Consider the following 22,871-nt stretch of genomic DNA (forward strand, 5'->3'; position numbering starts at 1 on the left):
AGGTACATGTGACAGGACCTCATATTTCCAGGTTCTCTAACATGGCAACTCTCACGATTTCATAAGAATTCCAGATTACAAGTTGGTTTTCAGAGTTACCAAGTTTGTCAGAACAAACTTGTTGTGGCCGTTTAGGTCAGTTTCCACCTCTCTTCTGAAATAATTGAGGTAAAATTATTTGTTGTCTTTTCTTCTAAGTAAGATATTTTAGGTGACCCCGCTGTGTGTTACAGATGCCTGTGTTCCTGCTGTAGAGGAGAGGAAGGATACATACAGCAGTATGAGGTCACCGCTCATGCACATAGAGGGATTCCTTGAGGCTCTGACCAATGCTGATAAAGACGGCAGAGTGGTTGTCAGCAAGCAAAGTGAGTCAGGTGTTAATAAGGCTGAAAAACGACCAATGCTGATAAAGATGACAGCATGGTTGTAAGCAAGTAGAGTAAGTCAGATGTTGATAAAACTGAAAACTGACCAATGCTGATTAAAAGGGCAGAATGGATGTCAACAAGCAAGTGTGGTGTTCATAAAACTGAAAACTGCCCAATGGGAATAAAGATGGCAGACTGATGGTCAGCAAACAGAGTAAGTCAGGTGTTAATAAAACTGAAAACATTATCTCTTGTTGTCTCATCTCACAAAAAGGCAGATTATTCCTCATAATGATACCACTTTGCATTGCTAAGGTTTGGTATTAAAGTGAAAGACAGCACCTGACTAATGTTTATGTCCACTGAAAGACTACCATTCAAAGTATCTTAAGCCTGCATTAAATAATTTCCTAAGATATTTTCAACCCATTCAGAGTTTAGTGAACTTTGTCTTGTCACAACTTGAGCACATCTCCATTATCAACATCAGGGTGATGTCACGTTTACTCTAGCGTTTACTCTAATGTCGATGGTATTAGATAGTGTAAGCAGTGGCCTATGGCAAACTTAAGTTGTGGACTTCAACAATGAAGGACCAAGTGATAGCTTTCTCAGAAATTGGACATACTGGAAGGATATTTCTTCCACTGCTTGAACTGCTCATACAGTAAACCCACTATGTCCTTTCTACAGTTAACGAGTAGCCTGCAAGTGCACGGCTGGGGTATTCCTGGTTCAGGTCGCAGCCTACGGAGGGGTTGCACTGGTACCAGTAATTCTGACCCCTAGTAAATGTTTACAAAATTATAAAAGGATCGTTGTAGAGCTGGATTCATGCTCAAATCAAAGAAATATAAACAAATCTAAGCACCACAGAGGCTTATCTAGCCATTCAACTGTCACTGTTTTGTTTTTTTTTTTGTTTTTTTTGGCTTCAGTTTTGTAGTGGTGGCTTCTGAGATGAGAGCAAAGCAATCGATGACGCGGATGTCAGAGAAAGCACCTTGGCCTACACGCAGCGTTTCAATAATTTTAATATATTTTATGAAACAAAACTGAAAAAAACATCTGTTGTATGCAAGGAAGGCAAAATTTAAAGTGATCATAGTCAGCAACTAAAGCTGAATTAATTAATAAAGTAGTAGTCCATAAATGTTTAAAAAATATTTTAAAAATTCTACACTGCTTATCAACAAAATAAATAGCAAGCAATCGTCAGTGCCTAGCCACTCATTTGGTGATGCCATTTACCAGGTTATAGCTAGAAAGAGTGACATCGCAAGACCAAGGAGCTCTCCCGTATCATCAGTGTTAAGCAATTTGACAATGAGAAAATTTAAACATAAACACTTGATACCTAACCAGAGAGAATCAGCTCTGTTCCGTGTTTGAAGAGCCGATGTTTCTTTTAGTTTGGTGCTCAGTCAGGGCGATGTTCGTGAACACAAGCGTCGTGTTTTAGCGATCCTGCTCATGCTCATCCTGCATGGGTGTAAGCATTTGGCCTAGCTTGCTATACCGACTTCAGGAGATTTACCATCAGAGCAGGACGTTCTGATTGATAACAGACTCTGCCATTCAGATTTCTGGGAGATATTTAAGTAATAAACCTGACTTTGCTAAGGAAAAATAATGCAAAGTCACAGTGTTTTTTTTTTTTTTTTTTTTTTCAAGCAATGACTATCCTGAGGTGATTTTCTTGCCAGCTCACCCTGACAAGTTACTGCAGTATCCTGCCCAACATGTACACTGTGACATAGGTAGCTGTTCTCAGCTCTTTACTCATAAATGTGTGCTTCAATATGAATCAGTTTAACACTTAAACCCGCAAAGTCCAATTCATTGCATCGATATCTGTCTATCCACTGTAAGAACCACACTGACAATCGAGGTCTAATAGGTTTTTTGACATGATAGCTAATTATCACATGATGCTTTCAGCTCTGGTGATTGGCCAATTTAATTAGGATTTCCACAACTCGGAGTGATTTGTCCATCATTGCCATATCCTCGGTGCCGAACTTCATTTTTTCAGCTTTCAATACTTTTAAAGAATTTTTTACTTTTTTTTTTGTGATAACTGTGTTCTGTATCATTTTTTCTGTGTGCATATATTGGAAGACTTTATGTTGACATTAAATTCTTCACTTGTAATAAATTCAGAGAAAAAAAATTATATATTAAGATTTAATTAATTTTAAGCCTTATCCAGTGAGATGACGTCTTCTCATTCCCATAAACCTTCGGCATCCCTAATTAAATTTTCACTGACTGACATTTGTTATTTAGAAACAGCATGCTGACTAATTGCTAACATGAATGACAAAAAATATGTTTGTATAATTTGAACAGCGTGTCTAAGCAGGCCTAAGGTCTACTGGAGAATGCGGTTTTGGCCGAGACAGTATGCTACTGTCTGACATAATTTGTGATACCGTCTTGGAATACTACATGGCTTGTAAATCAACTGATATCATGTGTGGTGGTCTGTAAATGATACAGACCTGCCCCACAACACTGTGTGAAATGGCCCTTTAGCTACGCGTAAATAAATCATTGTAAACGATCTCAAAATGATGTCTTATGCAGTAGTTCTGTGTTATCATATGTGACTTCATGGAGTGAATGGGTAAAGACTTTGTCACAGTTTAGGCCGTGCAATCTGATTGCAACGTGTTTGATTGGATAAAATTCTCAAAATGGCTGCTTCGATTCACACCATACATTTTTGCAGCATTGTGGCCTGGGAAGACCAGACCACCTGTAAAGCCTGACTTGATATAATAATAGTATGATATTCTTGAATTTAATATAAAAATTAAAATAAGTTTAACTGTCCCTGTATTTGCCAGGTTGAAAATGTCTTCATGATTTAAACAAATCTGTCTATATTTCAGATGTATTGAGTAAGAGCAGTGTGAAGTTCCTGTTGTTGAACCCCGCAGTACACTTTGTGAGTGTGGTGGAGCAGTGCAGGGCCGTGATTGTGGCGGGAGGCACCATGCAACCTGTGAGTAGCTATGGTTACAGTTTGTTATGCTTTTTTTTCAGGATTTATCGTCTGGTGCAACAACTGCCGTCTCCTCTGCTACGTTTTGCGAATTCTGCCCCTCCAGGGCTCAGATTATGCATGAACGAATGCATAATCCAACCAATACAGTTTTATCTTCAAACTCAACTTAAATGTGTGCCTAAATTACACTGAAAATTGCCCTGTCATCTGCGAAAAGGTTGAGAAATTACGGTATTGGTTTTGTGTGTTGACATGCGCTAATTATGACTGCACCAAGACCACGCTCTGATTCTGTTTGTCCAGGTGTCAGAGTTCAAAGACCAGTTGTTCCATGCTGTGGGTGTGAAGCCTGACAGAATCCTGGAGTACTCTTGTGGTGAGTTAGCTCCCTTATCATGCAATGTCATACATGTACAATGTAGCTTTACTTAGGTGTATCAGTGGTCATTGCTGTTCCTTCAGCTAAAGACATTGTTCTGTCTCGATTCCAGCTCACACTGCTTCAGCCACGGCTTATGTCGAGAGGGATGTCACAGTGGTTTCCTCTATGCCCTCTGGTTTCCTACATTCCCTCTAGTTTCCTCCACCCCCTCTGGTTTCCTCCACCCATAAATCTGACCACCATGGTATATGAGTGTGGGAGTTCTTTTATAGTGCTATAATAAAAGTGAATAAAAAGGTTGTCCTTATTTATGAAAAGCTCTTTGCTTTCTACCAGTACAAGCTTGATAATGAGCAGCAGGACAAGAACAATGGCCTATGTCAAATAGGTATCAACTAATTGGTCAAGCTTTCAATGAAGTATCATGCTTTATTGTTTTAATTACATTTAACCAAATAACCTATAGAACAAAATGACAATATCTCACAATTGGCTGGTAAGAGTCGAGGCAGCCATCTTGAGAATTTTATCCAGTCAAACACGTTGCTATCAGATTGTGTGGCCTTAGCTGCAACATAGTCTTTACCTATTCACTCCATGAAGTGGCATCCTGTTACACAGAACTACTGAATAAGACATCATTTTAAGACAGCTTACAACAATTTAGTTAAGTGTAGCCGAAGGGACATTTCAGAAAGTGTTGTGGGGCAAGTCTGTATCATTTACGGACCACCATAGATGTAAAATCAGTTGATTTACAAACCATGTAATATTCAGCGATGGTATCACAAATTATGCCAGACCTTAGCAAACCGTCTAGGTCCAAACTGCATTCATCTCCCCAAATACATTTAATGCCAGTTTAGGATGCTTTGAATGGACATAAACATTTGTCAGGTGCTGTCTTTCACTTTAATAAAGTGGGTCGATAAAAATTTTTAAGTTATGCTCTCTGCGAACTTAAAAATTATTTCTGTGAAATATGTTTGAGTATGGTGTAAAACTCAATCAAAGAAATAAATAAATGTATGAAGATCATTTCCACATATTTGTAGTACATATATTTCAAATTTTCTTAAGTCTTCGCTCAGGCTGTGGCAGAGTGCCTCTTGCCTCTCAGTCACAAAATCACACGAGACGTAGGTGTGATTCACATACAGAAAATGTTTAGATTCTCCTCTTTTCTCTGTTCTTGGGGCCTTGATGGGAGTGAGTGGGCAGTGCTGCTGTCTTGTGCAGTCTTGCTTGACTTTTAATGGCAACTGTTGCCTTCCGCTAATATCACATGCCATGTGTGGGAGATTTTGCCAATTGTGGGTTCACTCACAGACTTTCCTTCAGCTGGCCTATAAAAGCTGACCGCATACATCTGTATAAAGGAATAACTCTTGAGTATGGCAGCATTTTCAACCCCCCAAAAAACCGGATGTGTTGTCACTAGTATTAATATTATCGGAAAAGGCTACCGTTTAATCTAGAGTTTCATATGAATTTTGTAGGATTAAAAAAAAAACAGTGTTTTATGGCCTTTCATCTGACATAACATATTTTGTTTTCCGTTCAAAGCATTGTGAGCTTACCAAACCAAAATTCATTCTAAATCCTGTACAAACTTTGCATCACTATGTTTCTTTACCAGAAAAAACTTTTTGGAGTGTTTTGCTGAGAAAGTCTGTTTTGTCATTATTTCCTCTAGGTCATGTCATCCCAGGTGACCAGATCTTACCTGTGGCCCTAGCTAGAGGACCTACAGGTGTGGCATTGGATTTCACCTACCAGTCACGTAACAACCCAGAGTTGGTGAGTTAGGGTTTTTTTAATATGCACCAGTCACAAATATAATCCAGAAATGGCGAGGTTAATAGTCTTGTTCCAGTACATACCTCTTGTGTAATATACTAGAGTTGCGGAGTTAAAAATGTTAAAATCAGTCATGTAACAACCCTCATATGGTGAGTTACGCTTGCTCCAATACATACCACTCAAGTAATATACCGGAGTTGGTGAGTTAGGCTTGTTCTACATGTGATACCTACCGATCATGTAACAACCCTCATGTGGTGAGTCACGCTTGCTTCAATACATACCACTCAAGTTATATACTGGAATTGGTGAGTTAGGTTTGTTCTACATGTGATACCTACCAGTTATATAACAACCATCATATGGTGAGTTAGGCTTGCTCCAATACATACCACTCAAGTAATATACTGGAGTTGGTGAGTTAGGCTTGTTCTACATGTGATACCTACCAGTTAGGTAACAACCCTCATATGGTGAGTTACGCTTGCTCCAATACATACCACTCAAGTAATATACCGGAGTTGGTGAGTTAGGCTTGTTCTACATGTGCTACCTACCAGTCATGTAACAACTCTCATGTGATGAGTCACGCTTGCTTCAATACATACCACTCTAGTTATATACTGGAATTGGTGAATTAGGCTTGTTCCGCATGTGATACCTACCAGTTATGTAACAACCATCATATGGTGAGTTAGGCTTGCTCCAATACATACCACTCAAGTAATATACCGGAGTTGGTGAATTAGGCTTGTTCTACATGTGATTCCTACCAGTCATGTAACAACCCTCATGTGGTGAGTTAGGCTTGTTCTACATGTGATACCTACCGGTCATGTAACAACCCTCATGTGGTGAGTCACGCTTACTTCAATACATACCACTCAAGTAATATACCAGAGTTGGTGAGTTAGGCTTGTTCTACATGTGATACCTACCAGTTATGTATCAACCATCATATGGTGAGTTAGGCTTGCTCCAATACATACCACTAAAGTTATATACTGGAATTGGTGAGTTAGGCTTGTTCTACATGTGATACCTACCGATCATGTAACAACCCTCATATGGTGAGTCACGCTTGCTTCAATACATACCACTCAAGTTATATACTGGAATTGGTGAGTTATGCTTGTTCTACATGTGATACCTACCAGTTATGTAACAACCCTCATATGGTGAGTTAGGCTTGCTCCAATACATACCACTCAAGTAATACACCGGAGTTGGTGAGTTAGGCTTGTTCTACATGTGCTACCTACCGGTCATGTAACAATTCTCATGTGATGAGTCACGCTTGCTCCAATACATACCACTCAAGTTATATACTGGAATTGGTGAGTTAGGCTTGTTCTACATGTGATACCTACCAGTCATGTAACAGCCCTCATGTGGTGAGTCACGCTTACTTCAATACATACCACTCAAGTTATATACTGGAATTGGTGAGTTAGGCTTGTTCTACATGTGATACCTACCAGTTATGTAACAACCCTCATATGGTGAGCTAGGCTTGCTCCAATACATACCACTCAAGTAATATACCAGAGTTGGTGAATTAGGCTTGTTCTACATGTGATACCTACCGGTCATGTAACAACTCTCATGTGATGAGTTAGGCTTGCTCCAATACATACCACTCAAGTAATATACCAGAGTTGGTGAATTAGGTTTGTTCTACATGTGATACCTACCAGTCATGTAACAACCTAGATTTGGTGGGTTAAGCTTTTTCCAATACATACCAACTATGTAATATCCCAGAGTTGGTCAGTTAGGCTGTTTACCAGTCACAAAAAAAATCCATAGTTGGTCATTTAGGCTGTATACTAGTTACACAAAAAATCCAGAGTTGGTCAGTTAGGCTGTATACCAGTCACAAAAAAACCAGAGTTGGTCGGTTAGGCTGTATACCAGTCACAAAAAAACCAGAGTTGGTCGGTTAGGCTGTATACCAGTTACACAAAAAATCCAGAGCTGGTCAGTTAGGCTGTATACCAGTTACACAAAAAATCCAGAGTTGGTCAGTTAGTGTCAAAACATACATCGTAGATGTTCCTTTCACACAATAACCCAAATTATGCGTAGCCAGTTGTAAACAGGTCTGTCAAGCATATTCTTTTGTTCTTTTTGTACTACATGTGTCACTATTTCTCCATAGCTTTGCTCCTACAACAAAAAAATGGAGGCACTGCAGGGTAAACAGCTTAGACATTTTGATGATGAAAATCAAGCCCGGTGACAAGATCATAGAGAAAAGCCTATCCTAGCCTTTCAGCATAACAACATGTTGAGTTACCTCCCTTCAGTCCTAAGCGGTCTTTAAGCATTCATGTGCCAGTAATGGAAAAATTAAATGTCTCTCATTTTGATAGTTTTCTGTATATTAGACACTTGCTACCCTAAGTAATCATTTTGACTTATACTCTGTATCATACAATGAATGACCCTGTTATTTCTGCTGTTTGTAATGTGATCATGCACTCATCACATCCAGACAGCTCAGCATGTTTTGACAATTGTAGTGTAATATTCAAGAATAAAAATGATGTGGCTGTTATTTTACGAAGATTGGGTGGTTACCATTGATGTGAAGTGGAGTTAAGCATGTGTGGCATGTGGCTCAGGATAATCCAATCTGCCAGGATACATGTAGCTATAATACAGACATGATTTTTTTCCGCTTTTTAGCGGAATTCCGCTTTTTCTTTGTTCAGTTTCGATTAATTTACCTGTTTTCCGCAGATTTTTCTAGCTTAAGGGGCCTAGGCGGCCCCTGGACCCCGGCCTTTTTGGGCTATGATAGTAAATTTCAGCTATTTTCTTGGTTCGCCACAATCATGTCTGATAATAGGATTTATCTGTAGATGCCTGCACACATTTCTTTCTCGGATTCTTCTCTTCAGCATTAGGTTTTGGTGTTAAGGGGAAAAAAAAAACCATGATTAAGGAAGCCAAGATTTGTGTGATTTATTAGATTTATTTATTTTTGTTTTTTTTTTTCTTAGTTTTCTGACATATTTATTGACATACTGACCCTTATATTTACCACAGCTGCAAACCTAACTGTGCGACCATTCTCCTCCATAACATTGTATCTCAGTAGCCAAATGTAAGTTGTAAGTTATAAGTTCCTCGCTAGGCGTTCAGCATAAAGATGATAATGCATCGACTGGTTGACCCATATCAGTATAATGGCTCGGGCGGGGCTACTTACTTGCCTTTGGTAAGCCGTCTCAGTGAAGCAGCACTAGATAAAAGAGCGGTGGAAATCCATCCTGTGACAAAGATGCTCATTACATACACCCTACGGATTCCATTTTACTTCCAGAAAACATTTGGACTTCCAAATTGTTGGGAGCCCAAAGTGATCAAGCTGTATGTGTTACAGCTTCTCCTACAAATTTCTTAAAAGCTCTCAGAAAGCATTATTTGGAATTGTATTTTTTACATTTCTTTATGAACGGTCACCTTTGAAGTTTAAGATCAGAGACATTTTTTCCCCAGGTATGGATGGTAACCAAAGCCTTTGGTATTGAATATTGTCTTGATAACAATAACAAAATCCAGCTGTGTATTGCCATTGTGACAATGTCTAATTCCAGGTGTGTTGAACACTACCTTGACAACAATGACAAAATCCAGGTGTGGTGAATATATCCTTGACAACAGTGGCCAAATCCAGGTGTGGTGAACATTTCCTTTACAACAGTAGCAAAGTCCAGTTGTGGTCCAGAATATTGCCTTGACCACAATGACAGAGTCCAGGTGTGGTGAATATTGCCTTGACCACAATGGCAGAATCCAGGTGTGGTCAATATTGCCTTGACCACAATGACAGAATCAGGGTGTGGTCAATATTGCCTTGACCACAATGACAGAATCCAGGTGTGGTCAATATTGCCTTGACCACAATGACAGAATCCAGGTGTGGTGAATATTGCCTAGACTACAATGACAAAATCCAGGTGTGGCGAATATTACCTTTACAGCAATGGCAAAATTTAGGTTTAATGAATATTATCCCCTGAGTAAACTGGATACTTTTACTTTGCTTCAGAGAAAGGATCCACTGAATTGTATATCACATGTACCTTTAATAATTGGCTCTTTGACAAAATGCAGGTGTGTTAAGCATTGGATATATTGACCGTGTTGTAGAATAACGTATATTGAAGATATCCTGTATGACAGTTGTCACGTGGAGGTGTCACGTGGAGTTGTCACTCTGCACGTGCCCTGTATAGCATGTGGAGTTGTCACTCTGCATTTACCCTGTATAGCTTGCTGCGCGTACTGTCATGGCCTATATATGTATGTGTTTTAATACTTGATCCAAATTGTCTTTGTTTATGACCTGGTTTGTGTAGGGGGTGTTAGCATACACTTTTAGTTTAGGTGTGACGTAGGTAGGGTAAAAGGCTGTATATTTTGGGCCGTGCTAATTGACATGGTATTTACCCAGAGCTAGAAGGAAGACACAGTTAGAGGGCAGAAATGTGTGTCAGGCTGACCCAGTCCCCTTTTTCTGGGAATGTGTGACCTCAGTATTACACCTCCCTTCTCAAACCTGACTGGCCTTACCTGGACCAGCTCATTTTCTAGACTTATTAACCCACACAAATGTGTAGATAAATGTATTTGGGAGATCTTTTTGCACTGGGGGAAGTTCATGTCCGTATAAGCTGCGTGTAATTGAAGTGAAGCATACTCTTCAGAAGTTTTAAAAAATCAGCTACCTGCTTATGGTTGTTCTTTGTTATGTATTTATTTGTTTATTTGTTCAGCTTTTGGTGTATGACAATGAAATGTCCAAATTCACAAAATAATTAGAAATATTATATGTGCATGTAGTCATGAAAGTATAATCAGGTGAGTGCCCTAATTCTTCTGAGGTTTGGGACACCTTTTAGCCAGTGTGTATGTAATTGTAGTGGGAGTATTTAGTTTCTGTTTTTTTTTTTTACCTAGTTAGTCCATCTAATGAACAACATATTCATATCTTTACTCTTACCCAAAACTGAGAGAGAAATGTAATTCTTTGCTTTTAGCATTGCTAATATCTGTCCTAAAACTTTGAAGAATTAGGTCATTAAAAAATTGAAAAAAAAAGACATGCAAATGGTGAGAGTAAGGAGAAAATGAGCATACAGTATAAGCATGCCACATTAAATCTTAAAAACAGAAATGAGGTAAAGTATGTGATTATAAATAGGAGACAATAACATAAATGTAGGAAGAATGTAAGGCGTAAATAAAGATATTGAGGTCAACATTGTTTCATTTTTCAGTATGAAAGTATATATTTAGTTCACAAATTAACTTAGGGTTGTGGGACCAATGGGTAGGAATAATATCCCTCGGCTATTCTGTGTCAAAATAAAGGTGAAGTAGGCAGTGTGCTTGTCCTGAAGGACAGTAAACTAGACCAGCATTATATTTACCAATGCCTTAATTGATTTTCAATATCTAATGGCATTGTTTCTGTGGGGGGAAAAACATGTCCGGTAGATCCCATTATAAAAGGAGACAGAGTTGTCCTCAGATGACCCAGGTAGCTTGGCCTGCCTGCCACCCCCTTCATAGCCATAATGAACTAGTCTGGTGATAGATATGTGTGGCCAATCTTGGCCTAGTTGTCTGTATGGGAGACTGGGTGTTTGTGCAGTCATGAATGAAACACACTGAGGTCAGCAAGGATTAGGCCAGGATCTGCCTTGTCCTACATCCTCACTAAAATAGGGGAAATCTATAAAGAGACCAGCTTATTTTAGGGCAGTATCTGACCCCCTCTCCAAGGACCCATATTTGCAAAAGAGGTCAAGCTTCGGTTTTCCCTGATCCAAAAATTTTCTCTGCTTTTATTTGTCACTGTTTGCCTTACTTTAATTTGACCTGTGTATTTTCAAATGTAAAACTTTGACATTTTGGGCATTTATTGCCACCAACAACTGTCTGAATTTGCTGACTCTGCATGATCATCTCCCTAAGCCTAGATGTCATCAACTTATCTACTGTGTCCTAACACCCATTTGTTATACACCCGGCTCAGAACAGATTGATACATAATGTAAGACTCAATCTAAAAGTACCTGTGTCAGGCCTGTTGAGTTAGCTGGTTGTGTCAAACATTACATATTTGGGGCTGACAGAGTTCCTCCCCCTGCTAGACTGTCTGTAACCCTCCCCTCCCCTCCCCTAAGCCTCCCTGGTCACCCTCTGTGCTCAGCATCCCTCCCTGCCCAGCAGCCAGCCAGCCAGCCAGCCATTGACCTGGGTCTGAGAGCAGAGGGAGCCTGGGGTCTGTGGTGATTGATCTGTGGCAGGGGTGATTCCGGTCATGACCTCCTCTGTAACAGGGCTCCCAGCTCAGGATGTGGGTCAACTTAGGTTGACTGCCAGTTCATTTCAGGTTACTAGCATTATTTTGGGACAGCGACTGGGTATTTTTGGAGGACGTTGCGGTTAATGTATGTTTTAAAGTTCACAATTGGGTCAGATCACAACCAGACTGAGGCTATGCACCTATATCAAATCAGTTTTTCTGCTAAAAAGTGCCAGTCTGTACTCTCCCCATGTATCTGGAGGTGACCCAATAATCCCAGACAGCAGAAACCGCCGTCATTTGTGTGGGATTTGCGTGGAAAGGAGGGCGCTGTAGTGTGACAACCAGACTGCGTATCCACTGCGCCAGCCAGAGCGTGTTTACCCACCTGCTCCGAAGATTACCTAACTATGCAGCCTCAGTCAGGCAGCACACTGTATGTGGGCCAGGCAGCCTGACTGAGGCTACAGCCCCAGACGCCCGTCTGACGTCATTTCTCACAGCTCCTCGACACTCTAACAAGTTACATAACCACATTAAACTGTGCATCTGTCCCAAATACTTTCAAATAGCATCATCTATTTACGTTGTGATAGGAACAGTTGACTTACATCAGATATTTTTTTTTATCCTTCTTTTAATATAATGAAAAAAAATGTGCTAAATAAGTATTCATAGGAAATAAATCTATGTGTACTTTTCGAAAGGTTGGTGAATAAACTGAATCCAGTAAGTATCTGAAGTTAACTTTCCCTTTTTTTCTGTAATAGAGTAGAGGAAAAAATGCTTAAATAATCAGACTGAGCTCAGATTAAAATTACATCTGGATTTCTACATGTACTTTTGGACAGATTTCGTAGCTGAGGTTTGTACATAGTGCTACACTTGTTGAATGATAGCTTTCATAGACCTCTCATTATGGTGTAAAACAGAGAGCCTGATCGGGTGAAGGTACATTTGACACCTGTCTCTATTGCCAGCTTCATATATGGAAACAGGGTCCCAAGACTGTGACAGAATAATGAAATATGTTTGTTCAATAAACACCAACTATATGTAGCTCAATGTTTTAACTTTCATCTATTAAAATTTCTGTATCACTTCATACTTGATTTTAAAAATTGCTAATTGTGTTCCATAATATCCTGTTGAGGAAGCTGAGGGTTTCCAGGAAAAAAATTTGTCGTCTCCCTGTCCTCCCCTCTTTTGTATAATAGGCTTTCCCATAGAGGACTGTTGAGGACAGGGAAGCTGGACTCCACTTCCTAACTGTATCAGGTTAAATAGATAGGTCACCTGATTAGCACAGATAATGGTCGATGGAATGCCAGCGGAAATGGGTAAAGGAGAGAAAAAATAGTCACAACTTTGCCAAAGCTATCATTAAACTAGTTTTGCCGGGTTGAAGGATCTGGTTTACTCAGTACAGAACATATGTTGTTATTCAAGTTTATTTTCAGCATGTACTGTGGCCTTCATGATGATGGCTAGAAATATCACGGATATGTGTTTGACACATGCTTGCTACTTTTATATAGTTGTCCGTGAAGAATACTCTCACCATGGAACTGACATTCAGTTCTGCCTCCACATCTGCTGTCTGTGTATTCTTTATAATGGTGGCATCTGTGGACGAGGGATTAGCACGCCTTCCACCAATGTGATCACTGTGAGTTCAAGTCCAGCTCAAGAAAGCTGGGTTTCTCTCAGGCCGTATGTGAGAAGGTCTTCCAGCAACCTGCGGATGGTCATGAGTTTCCCCCCCAGGTTCTGCCCTCCTTCTTCCCTGGCCACCTCTGTAATATAAGTGAAATATTTTTGAGAACCGTGTAAAACATCAATCAAGTAAATAAATAAATAAATAAATATTCTTTATCATGGATTTCGTCAGATAATGGTGTAGATGTAATACACTTCACACCGTGCTGAAAGGTTCCTACATAGCTTTAAGGTGATAAGGAGGCCATGTTTCTTTCATCCATTGGGATGATCTCCTCTATAATGCATGCAATTTGTCTTCAATAATACAAGCATGACACAAGAATCCTTTTAAATGAACTCAGTTCCCAATGGTACGTAAAATCCTGATAAATATCGTACTTGAATTTGGTTGACAGGTGTTCAGGATCTTGAAAGCCCATAAGAAAGACTTTATTTTGGGATAAATCTTTGATTTTTCGATGTTAAATAAGTACTACAGTAAATGTTCAGAAATTTCGCCCATGACTAACTTGCACATTTTACCTGATTCCCAGATTGTTGTTGATATGAGAAAGTTGGTTTGAGGTTTGTTTGGAAGGTAGGATGATATCCTAGTGAGAGAATGTCAATTTCAGCACCAAAAGTAATATATTAGGTCATTTATTTGAATCTAAAAATTAATTTTGGGGGATGAAATTGTAGGTCATTTACAATATGTTATACTTATCGATTATTCTGATACACATGGACATTTGTACTTGATTTGTCCTTGAACTGATTTGTCCCTGAACGGATTTGTCCTTAAATGTGCTGGAAAACATGGGATACTAGGTCCTGAAAAGCCCATGGAAACGATTTCTTTCATGGATAGAGACCCAATAAAAAAATATGGCAGATACATGTACTGTAATTCTTGGACCTTTTCACATGTTTGCAAGGTGTTCATTCAAACATACGCTGAGAACATTATTCTGCGTAGACTGATAGATTTATACCTTTGTGAAATCCTGAAATTGGCCAGTCCAACCAATGTAGTTTTGTCTCTGAAAGCAAATTAAAACGGTGCAGAAGTCTCACTTAAGGTTTCTCTTTGGAATGTGAAAAGGTTAAGGAATTAGTTTAGTTCTTTTTCACATGTGAGTTAAGCTGATATCATCACCACATGTGCAGGTGAAGGTGATTGTGTCAATACCGAACATGTGAATCAGACTTATTGTGTCAGCTGGCAATTACCCATATAAACTGTTATCCCATAAGCAGTGTGTCTGTGCTAGCTGATATGTAAGTCCAAATAACGAGTGTATCGTTACCAGGTACATATATGCGAGTCCAGCTTATTTTTACCTGTGAAAAGATTGGAAAAGCAGTAAAACTATAATGAGATTGAAAATACAGAACAAAATTGAGCCACAGTGTATCTATCTGAAAGTTGAAGTAATTTAAATCATTTCATGTTGATTTAAGCATGTAAAAGTATACTAAGTGTGGAATATTTATTCCTAGTAGCCTGAACTTTGGGCCTGCAAAAGCCTTGATGACAAGGAAATTTGAAATCTTTAAAGTGTACTGTTAACCCTGAGCACCAGTGTTATGCAAGCCATGGTTATTGTGCACATTGAAATGTTATGTCACAGCCACATATGATATGAGTCCAGCGTATTGTGCCCACATACAACATTGAAACAGTATCCGTTTTATGGATCAGGCACATTATGTTGGCACATAAAAAGTGCTGTGTCAGTACCAGTTCATGGAAAAGGTGTATTATGTTGGCACATAAAATGTACAGTGTCAGTAACAGTTCATGGATCAGGCACATTATGTTGGCACATAAAAAGTGCTGTGTCAGTACCAGTTCATGGAAAAGGTGTATTATGTTGGCACATAAAAAGTACCGTGTCAGTAACAGTTCATGGATCAGGCACATTATGTTGGCACATAAAAAGTACTGTTTCAGTACCAGTTCATGGAAAAGGTGTATTATGTTGGCACATAAAAAGTACTGTGTCAGTAACAGTTTCATGGATCAGGCACATTATGTTGGCACATAAAAAGTGCTGTGTCAGTACCAGTTCATGGATAAGGTGTATTATGTTGGCACATAAAATGTACAGTGTCAGTAACAGTTTCATGGATCAGGCACATTATGTTGGCACATAAAAAGTGCTGTGTCAGTACCAGTTCATGGATAAGGTGCATTATGTTGGCACACAAGACTATAATTATTCAGTACCATTTTCAGGGATCAGGTGTATTATGTTGGTACACAAAGAGTACTGTGTCCGTACCAGTATCATGGATCAAAGACAGTTGTCATTGTCAGTACCAGATATCACTGAAGCATTTTGTCTATTATGGCTACATGGAGTTTTGTTTGTACCATTTAGGACTGCTTTATGTCTGCGTCAGGGGTATACATCCCAGCAGAAATACAGATCCACCTTATCCCTTGTCTGTACCATGTGGAGTTCAGGAGGTCATGTTACCTAACATTGGGGTTACATGGGGGCAGGGTAGCCAGATGAAAGGTGATGTGTGTCAGACGTCCTGGCTGGGGCACCTGAGTTCATCTGCACTGGTTACAGGGGACATGAGGTCAGCAGTGTGCCCTTGGCCAGCCTCTTTAGGCAGCACACCATGTGATGTGGACCAGGCCGTATGTCCTGCTGACAGCCAAACTACAGCAGCAGAAATCCTCCCATTAAAGCCATTCCTATCTAGGCCATTCCACCTGCGCCCGCTGCTGCCACCATCACCCCACAGTAAAAACAGTGTCAATGTATGCATTGGCTGGCATAATAACCTTAGCAGATAATGTCTGGTTCGGCTAAGTCGTTAAATGTTTCTGGAAAGGAAGGTTTCTGGTGCCTATGATGGTAGGCACCTTGAAGTGAGCTGGGCTGGCCTCCTGATGCCCAGAAGTCAGTGAGGGGATTTCCTGCATCCACCATGGGTCAGTGCCAAGGGATCTAGGGGGTGGGGTCTACCTATGTAACCAAGTCTTCACCCACAGAGTTCAGGTTATGTGTGTGAGCATCAGAGTGTCTCAGTCCACCAGTTCTGCCAACAGGAGGACTCTCACAAAAGCTAGTAACCAGGGGAAATACCCACAAATAGATGTCTGATTCCCAATTGATGGACTGCAAGCAAGCGTAGATTTTATTGATCGCAAACATCTGATAAGACATCAGTACATGGCTTCAAAGGCTATTGTCCGCTGCTCAGGTCTCTTGTACTAGTTTACATCTACGGACCTTCCTGACAAGTAAAATAGCCTCGTCCAATTTAGCTCGCAATTAATAGTTAATTCCTCTGACTCCAACTCAAGGTGGTAGCACAAATTTTGCTGACACAGCATCGCTTACAACTTACTCCAATTCTCCGACCCCAGTCAAACACAACATAATAAGTGCACATCCCCTGAGCTTTACAGATGACCTTCACCTATCTGTAATTGATGCTCCGGTATGTAGGCCTTTAATAGCATATTGATTTCGATATAGGTGTTTGAACTGGAATCATACTCTGGAGATCGGAAAAGTAAGTCGAGGAGTTGGTTGGAGGGGGACAAGTAGGCTCTTCCAACAGCAGCTTGACCCAGATATGGACGAGTCCAAGTCATTCAGCATTGTTTCTCTTACGTTGTTTGTCTTATAGAATATATATCATGGCAGGCATGCATGTGAAATTAGTTTGAGTTCATCTGCTCTGATTACAAGTCTCCTACAGGAGCACAAGTGAGGTGTGACCTAAGAGGCACAGGTATGATCAGATCAGGTAGCTGGCTAATTAGTACAGACCTCATTACTAAGTTCGACTCCATCTAAAGGCATCTTACAATTGTTGGTGTTTTTTTGTAGGGGTGGAGGGTGGGGTATATTCTTTGCAGTTAGAAAATTTAATTCGGTCTAAATTTTGTTCTTAGGTATTGATCTTTAATACCAGTGTAGATTGGAGTTCACTGACAAGTACTATCTGGAATGCAAAAGTGTGGCAGTTCAAGTACTAGTAACTGGATTCTCTGCTAAGTTTGTTATTGTGATTCTCTCCTGACAGAAATATAAACCTCATTGTATAAAATCCTGAATGAAATTAACATATAAATATAAAAATAATATATAAATTAACTGTTAAGCTTATAAAATTTTGAAATTTCGAAGCCATGGTTGAAATAGATAGATCTTATTTTCAGCGATCTTGCACCTTTTGTCTTGAACCGAGATACCGTGTTGTTATTTAGTATCATCCTGTCTGTTTGCTAAAGACTTATAGTGGAGAGTGATTGAGACACCTGTTTAAAATCCAGGCATTCAGAGAATTAGGGAAAAAAGAGTAGACAGCAGAGGGGTTATCCAACATTTTATTATGTCATTGTGACATCAGTTAGCGAGTTGATGACACTCCGCTATATGCATCAGGTGACACATGCAGCACCTAACAGGCGCTCACGGCTGACCGCAGTTCATGGGTGGCTTAGTACTGCTCTCAGTGTATCGGTGCAGTGAACTCTGCACCTGGAGTGCACCTCGTGTCAACCTGCTTCCGTCTTGGTGCAGAAATATGTCAACACAGTACTCCTGTGTCTCTGATGACTGCAGTCGTGTCAGACGTATTGCCCTACATCTGTCACAGCCACAGAGTGGGAGAGCCCATGTGAACTTTGACACACCCATGCCAAAATGGTTCAGTCCACTGACCTCTCCTCTTACCTGTTCACTTGGGCTATAAAGTCAGATGAATGTTTTACTATAATTATACTTGTAGTGTGGAATAGGGCTCATGGCACTGTACACACAGCCTCTTATTACCCTAATTCCTTAAAGGAGAAGAAAATTTAAATATCAAACAAATACCATTGAAAAGAGTATGCATTTCCTCGCAGGTGCATGCCATAAAAAATTCTAATATGTACCTCAAGTGGATAAATTATAAATAAAGTCAGAGCCAAAATCTGCTGTGGGCGACTCCATTTTGCCAGAGAACTAGTCCTGAAGTCTTCTGTGTTAGGAGGAGAATTTCCGTCGAAAACCGCTGAAGTGCAGTTCATACATTTCCTATAGAACTCTACTTCCCAGAAGTTAGCGAACAGTACAGTTCGTTTTCTGCTGGAGGATCAGGAAACCGAAATGTGTGTCGTAGGTTCCAAGTTTACACGAACAAGCCGGCAGTTTTAACGACTCTCATTGGTTGTGAGGCAACACACCCACAGTAAAGATGGAGGATGTGATGCACTCAGTGATTTATGCCAGCTTTGCCATTTGCAGGCTTTATGTGTATGGCGAGGAAAAATCGCAAAATTATCTGGCACCACCAGATAGAAAAAAAATGTGCTCTTTTCAGCCTATAGTGTCATTTTTTAAAGGTTTTTCTTTTAACCTTTTCGCACATGGAAGAGCAACTTTCAGTGCAATTGTTACACATTTTTCATTTGATTCTGGAGGCAAACCCACATTGGTTGGGTTGGCTGATTTAAGGGATTCAAATAAAAAGTATCATTTTTTTCAGTCAGCTTAAAATAATGCCTTCAGAATATTCTTGAATAAACACTGTGCAAACGTGTGAAAAGGTGGAAGAATTACAGTATACTTCCCTAATTTCCGATAACTGGTGGCTCATGAAAACATAGCTTTGTCTCAACCATTCGAACCCTGACAAATGACAGAAGTCGCAAGTTCAAATCTGGCTGTGACTGGTTTGTCTACAGATTTGCAAGGTATCTTCTAAAGGGCACTGATTGACTCCACCCTTAAATATCCAGGTACTGAACTGCCAAACTTTTGCACTGTACTTGGCATCAAACAACAGTGAACCAGTCTTTTAGCTGATTGTAGTCTATTTTGTCCTTTGTTTTATGAGTGAAAAGTTTGTAAATAGGGCATTAAACACCACTTAAATTAATAGCAAAAAAAATGTTTTCAGCCTTGTTAGGTTTCAGGTGTACCATGGGCTAGCTTCTACTAGCTAGAAAAGTTAAAATTGATTTTATACATCCATATTAAGGCTGATATTATATGATTTGGTTGTGCCTGTCAGTAAACATTTTGGCTGTACCTACAGACCTGCTTCACTTAGAGTTATAAAATTTGTTCACATTTCAGCCACCAGAGAACAAAACTGTTGAAAATAAATCACATGGCTTTAAAATTTACATGGTTATGCTCCTTTATGAGATGAATGGGTGTTTCCTGTCAGCACATTTTGCACAACTGACAGAATGGTTTGAAATAGGATGATCCTATGTATACCATTCATCAACACCAAACCTTATGTCATTGTCAGTTAGTAACTCTGCCATGACTTCTATGTCTTGGTGAAACTCTTATACACAGTGTATTCAGCCAGGATGTTTCACCCTTATTTATTTATTTGTTTGTTTGTTTGTTTGTTTTACACTGTGCTCAAGAATATTTCTAGTGGAGAAAACCATCATGAGTTGGACTTGAACTCACAACAACTGCATTGGTGAGAGGCTTCCTTTTTCTCCCTAACACCTGACAGTATATGACATACTTCTTGCTGTGTGTGTTGACAGTTGGATGACTTGGGACGGCTGATGGTGAATGTGTGTAATGTGGTCCCAGGGGGCGTGGTGGTGTTCTTCCCCTCATATGAGTACCAGAGGCTGGTTCACACACACTGGCTGAGCACAGGGTTCCTACGCAAAATCAACCTGAAGAAAAAGGTAAAGGATAACTCTGAACATTTGGCTGTTAAAATCTGTATTTATGTGTGACTTTATGGATTATGTGTATGCGCACACATGACATATGCCTTTATGACTACACACCATGATATGTTCCTTTATGACTACATGCGATGAGGTGTGCCTTTATGACTACATGCCATGACATATGCCTTTATGACTACATGCCATGACATACGCCTTTATGACTACACACCATGATATGTGCCTTTATGACTACACGCCATGACATATGCCTTTATGACTACATGCCATGACGTGTGCCTTTATGACTACACGCCATGACGTGTGCCTTTATGACTACACGCCATGACGTATGCCTTCATGACTACATGTGTATGCTATTAGTTATATGACGACCTTCCGAGGGTATACGGGTAGATATTTGGCTGAAGTCAGCTTCGCCCTGGAAAAATATTAACGGACGAAGCCAAATATCTACCCGCATACCCCCGAAAGGTCATCATATTAAAAATTTATCACCATAAAAGCATTTTGGAAACGGAAAACTGAGGAAAGCTGGTACTAACTGGAGTTGTCTCCCTTTGCGTCAGAGTTCTCATATGTTTCTGGTGGTGGCAGCGGAGCTACGTCGTCATAGTCGCTAATCAGCTGATTTAGGCCAGTCAGGGTAAGCATTAGTGCTAATCAGCTGATTTAGGCCAGTCAGGGTAAGCATAAGTGCTAATCAGCTGATTTAGGCCAGTCAGGGTAAGCATAAGTGCTAATCAGCTGATTTAGGCCAGCCAGGGTAAGCATTAGTGCTAATCAAATGAAGCGTGCTCAGAAGATGAGACGACAGAATGTTGTGACTGATGTGATTCTGGCGATTGTTATTTCGGAAGAGAAGATGTCGATGTGGATAATGTACGATGGGGATGGTACAGTACTCAGTAGTGGAAATTTCAATGCTTAACACTCAGTTTTTGCCCAAATTTCATCATGACCAACACATAGGGTGATATGGTCAACATGCAGTGACGAAACTGATTGAGTTTTGGTAGGAACAAAAATTATTGCAGCATGCTCATTGGATTATGTCGTATTTCTGGAATAATACTTGCCCATTTTGCCACATTCTTTTTATTAGTGCAAGACAAAAAACATTTCCTTATTTTTGCGGTGTCGTAATGATCAAAGCAGACGACAAAAAGTTGTCAAGCAAAGCTGTCTCCCTTTTTGTTTACTTTTTTCATCTGTGTGTCTCGCCTTGACTCTTTGGATATATTAGTGTGTGAGGCCTTTATTCTGGGGTTATATGGAAACTGATGTACTGCCATAGTTACGTCATAACTGGTCTTGTGTGTTTAGCATTTGAACCAATCAGATCAATAGAATTGTTTCTGAATGGTGATCAATATGTATATATGTGTATATATAAAAATATATATGTCTACGTACATATACTGGATATTATTGTTGTTATAATATTTTCACAAAATGACACACTTTAAAAACACATATCTTTGAAGTTGGAGCAATTTTTATATAATTCTGTCCAAAATATGATCATGAGAAATAACATATTGTGGTCAGGAAAATATCCTTCTGTGGTTTGTGGACTCATAATCCACTTTTCCTTGAATAACATTTTGCAGTTCCACTGGTTTTTCTGTTATAATCTGGTGTTCCAGTATACATGTATAATAATTGATGTTTGCAAACACATTTTACACTGCTGTCACCATTTTCATATGCATATTTTGTGTTTCTCTTTTATACTTTGCCTGCACATACGCATACAAATAATGTGTACATGTACGTTCTGTTACCATGACTACTTACATATGTGTAAGTAGTCATGGTAACAGTCATATCATTTTGCATTAATGAGGAATGAGATATCCGTTAGGGTTTCCCTTGTGATCTCTTTTATTAGCAGTATTAAAAAAATATTGACTGAATGATCAATATTGAATATGCAACATAGTATGACTTGAATAATCCACTTTGTTGTTGTTGTTGTTATCTCTCTGTCAGGTGTACCAGGAGCCTAAGTTAGCAGGCCAGGTGGACGTGGTTTTGTCCCAGTATGCAGGGTGCATTCAGGTAGGCAAAGGATGAAGGAACAGGTGTAACCCCATCAGCCATAGTGTAACAAGATGATACCATGCGCCCCAAAAGTCCCTCACTCATTGAGGTTTTAGATCAGGTACTAGAGACAGATCTACATTGCCCTCTGATGTGTGGTAGAGACCACCACCATCTGATCGTACTAATGTGTGATAGAGTTACTCCCCCTGTTTCAGGCAAAACGGGGAGACTAAAACACAATTATTTCTGTTTAAAGCAGCTGTTTTAGAATAAATGTGATTATTAACTTTCATTAAGCTTGTTGTAATCATCAGCTGTTGAAAGCAAAAACAGACAGCCAAAAGTAGTGGAAGTTAGGGCAGCCCAAGTTATAAATCAGTACCATATTTCATTGACTTCATTTTGGGTGGTTAAAATGTTGCTTCTTAAGTGATACCACATGCCAAAACTACGAGATTTGTGGAAGCGACAAAGGTTGGAGTGAAGCTGTACTCACGTACAATACATGCAGTTCTGGAGGGCTGTTCAGTTTTGTTGTT

At 39.7% G+C, this 22,871-nt stretch overlaps 1 protein-coding gene across 1 annotated transcript in view; it reads left to right on the forward strand.

The window, feature by feature from the left end:
- The window catches only part of LOC135473572 (ATP-dependent DNA helicase DDX11-like), a 53,661-nt gene that overhangs the window by 23,954 nt on the left and 6,836 nt on the right, over nucleotides 1-22,871 (forward strand). Inside the window, exons 20-25 of the mRNA XM_064753428.1 lie at nucleotides 234-368; nucleotides 3,269-3,381; nucleotides 3,688-3,760; nucleotides 5,463-5,566; nucleotides 20,128-20,277; nucleotides 22,279-22,347. Coding sequence (XP_064609498.1) covers nucleotides 234-368; nucleotides 3,269-3,381; nucleotides 3,688-3,760; nucleotides 5,463-5,566; nucleotides 20,128-20,277; nucleotides 22,279-22,347 — 644 coding nt within the window. The remainder of the gene's footprint in view (nucleotides 1-233; nucleotides 369-3,268; nucleotides 3,382-3,687; nucleotides 3,761-5,462; nucleotides 5,567-20,127; nucleotides 20,278-22,278; nucleotides 22,348-22,871) is intronic.

The sequence above is a fragment of the Liolophura sinensis genome, chromosome 8 (assembly GCF_032854445.1).
Source record: "Liolophura sinensis isolate JHLJ2023 chromosome 8, CUHK_Ljap_v2, whole genome shotgun sequence".
In the NCBI taxonomy this organism is placed as follows: Eukaryota; Metazoa; Mollusca; class Polyplacophora; order Chitonida; family Chitonidae; genus Liolophura; species Liolophura sinensis.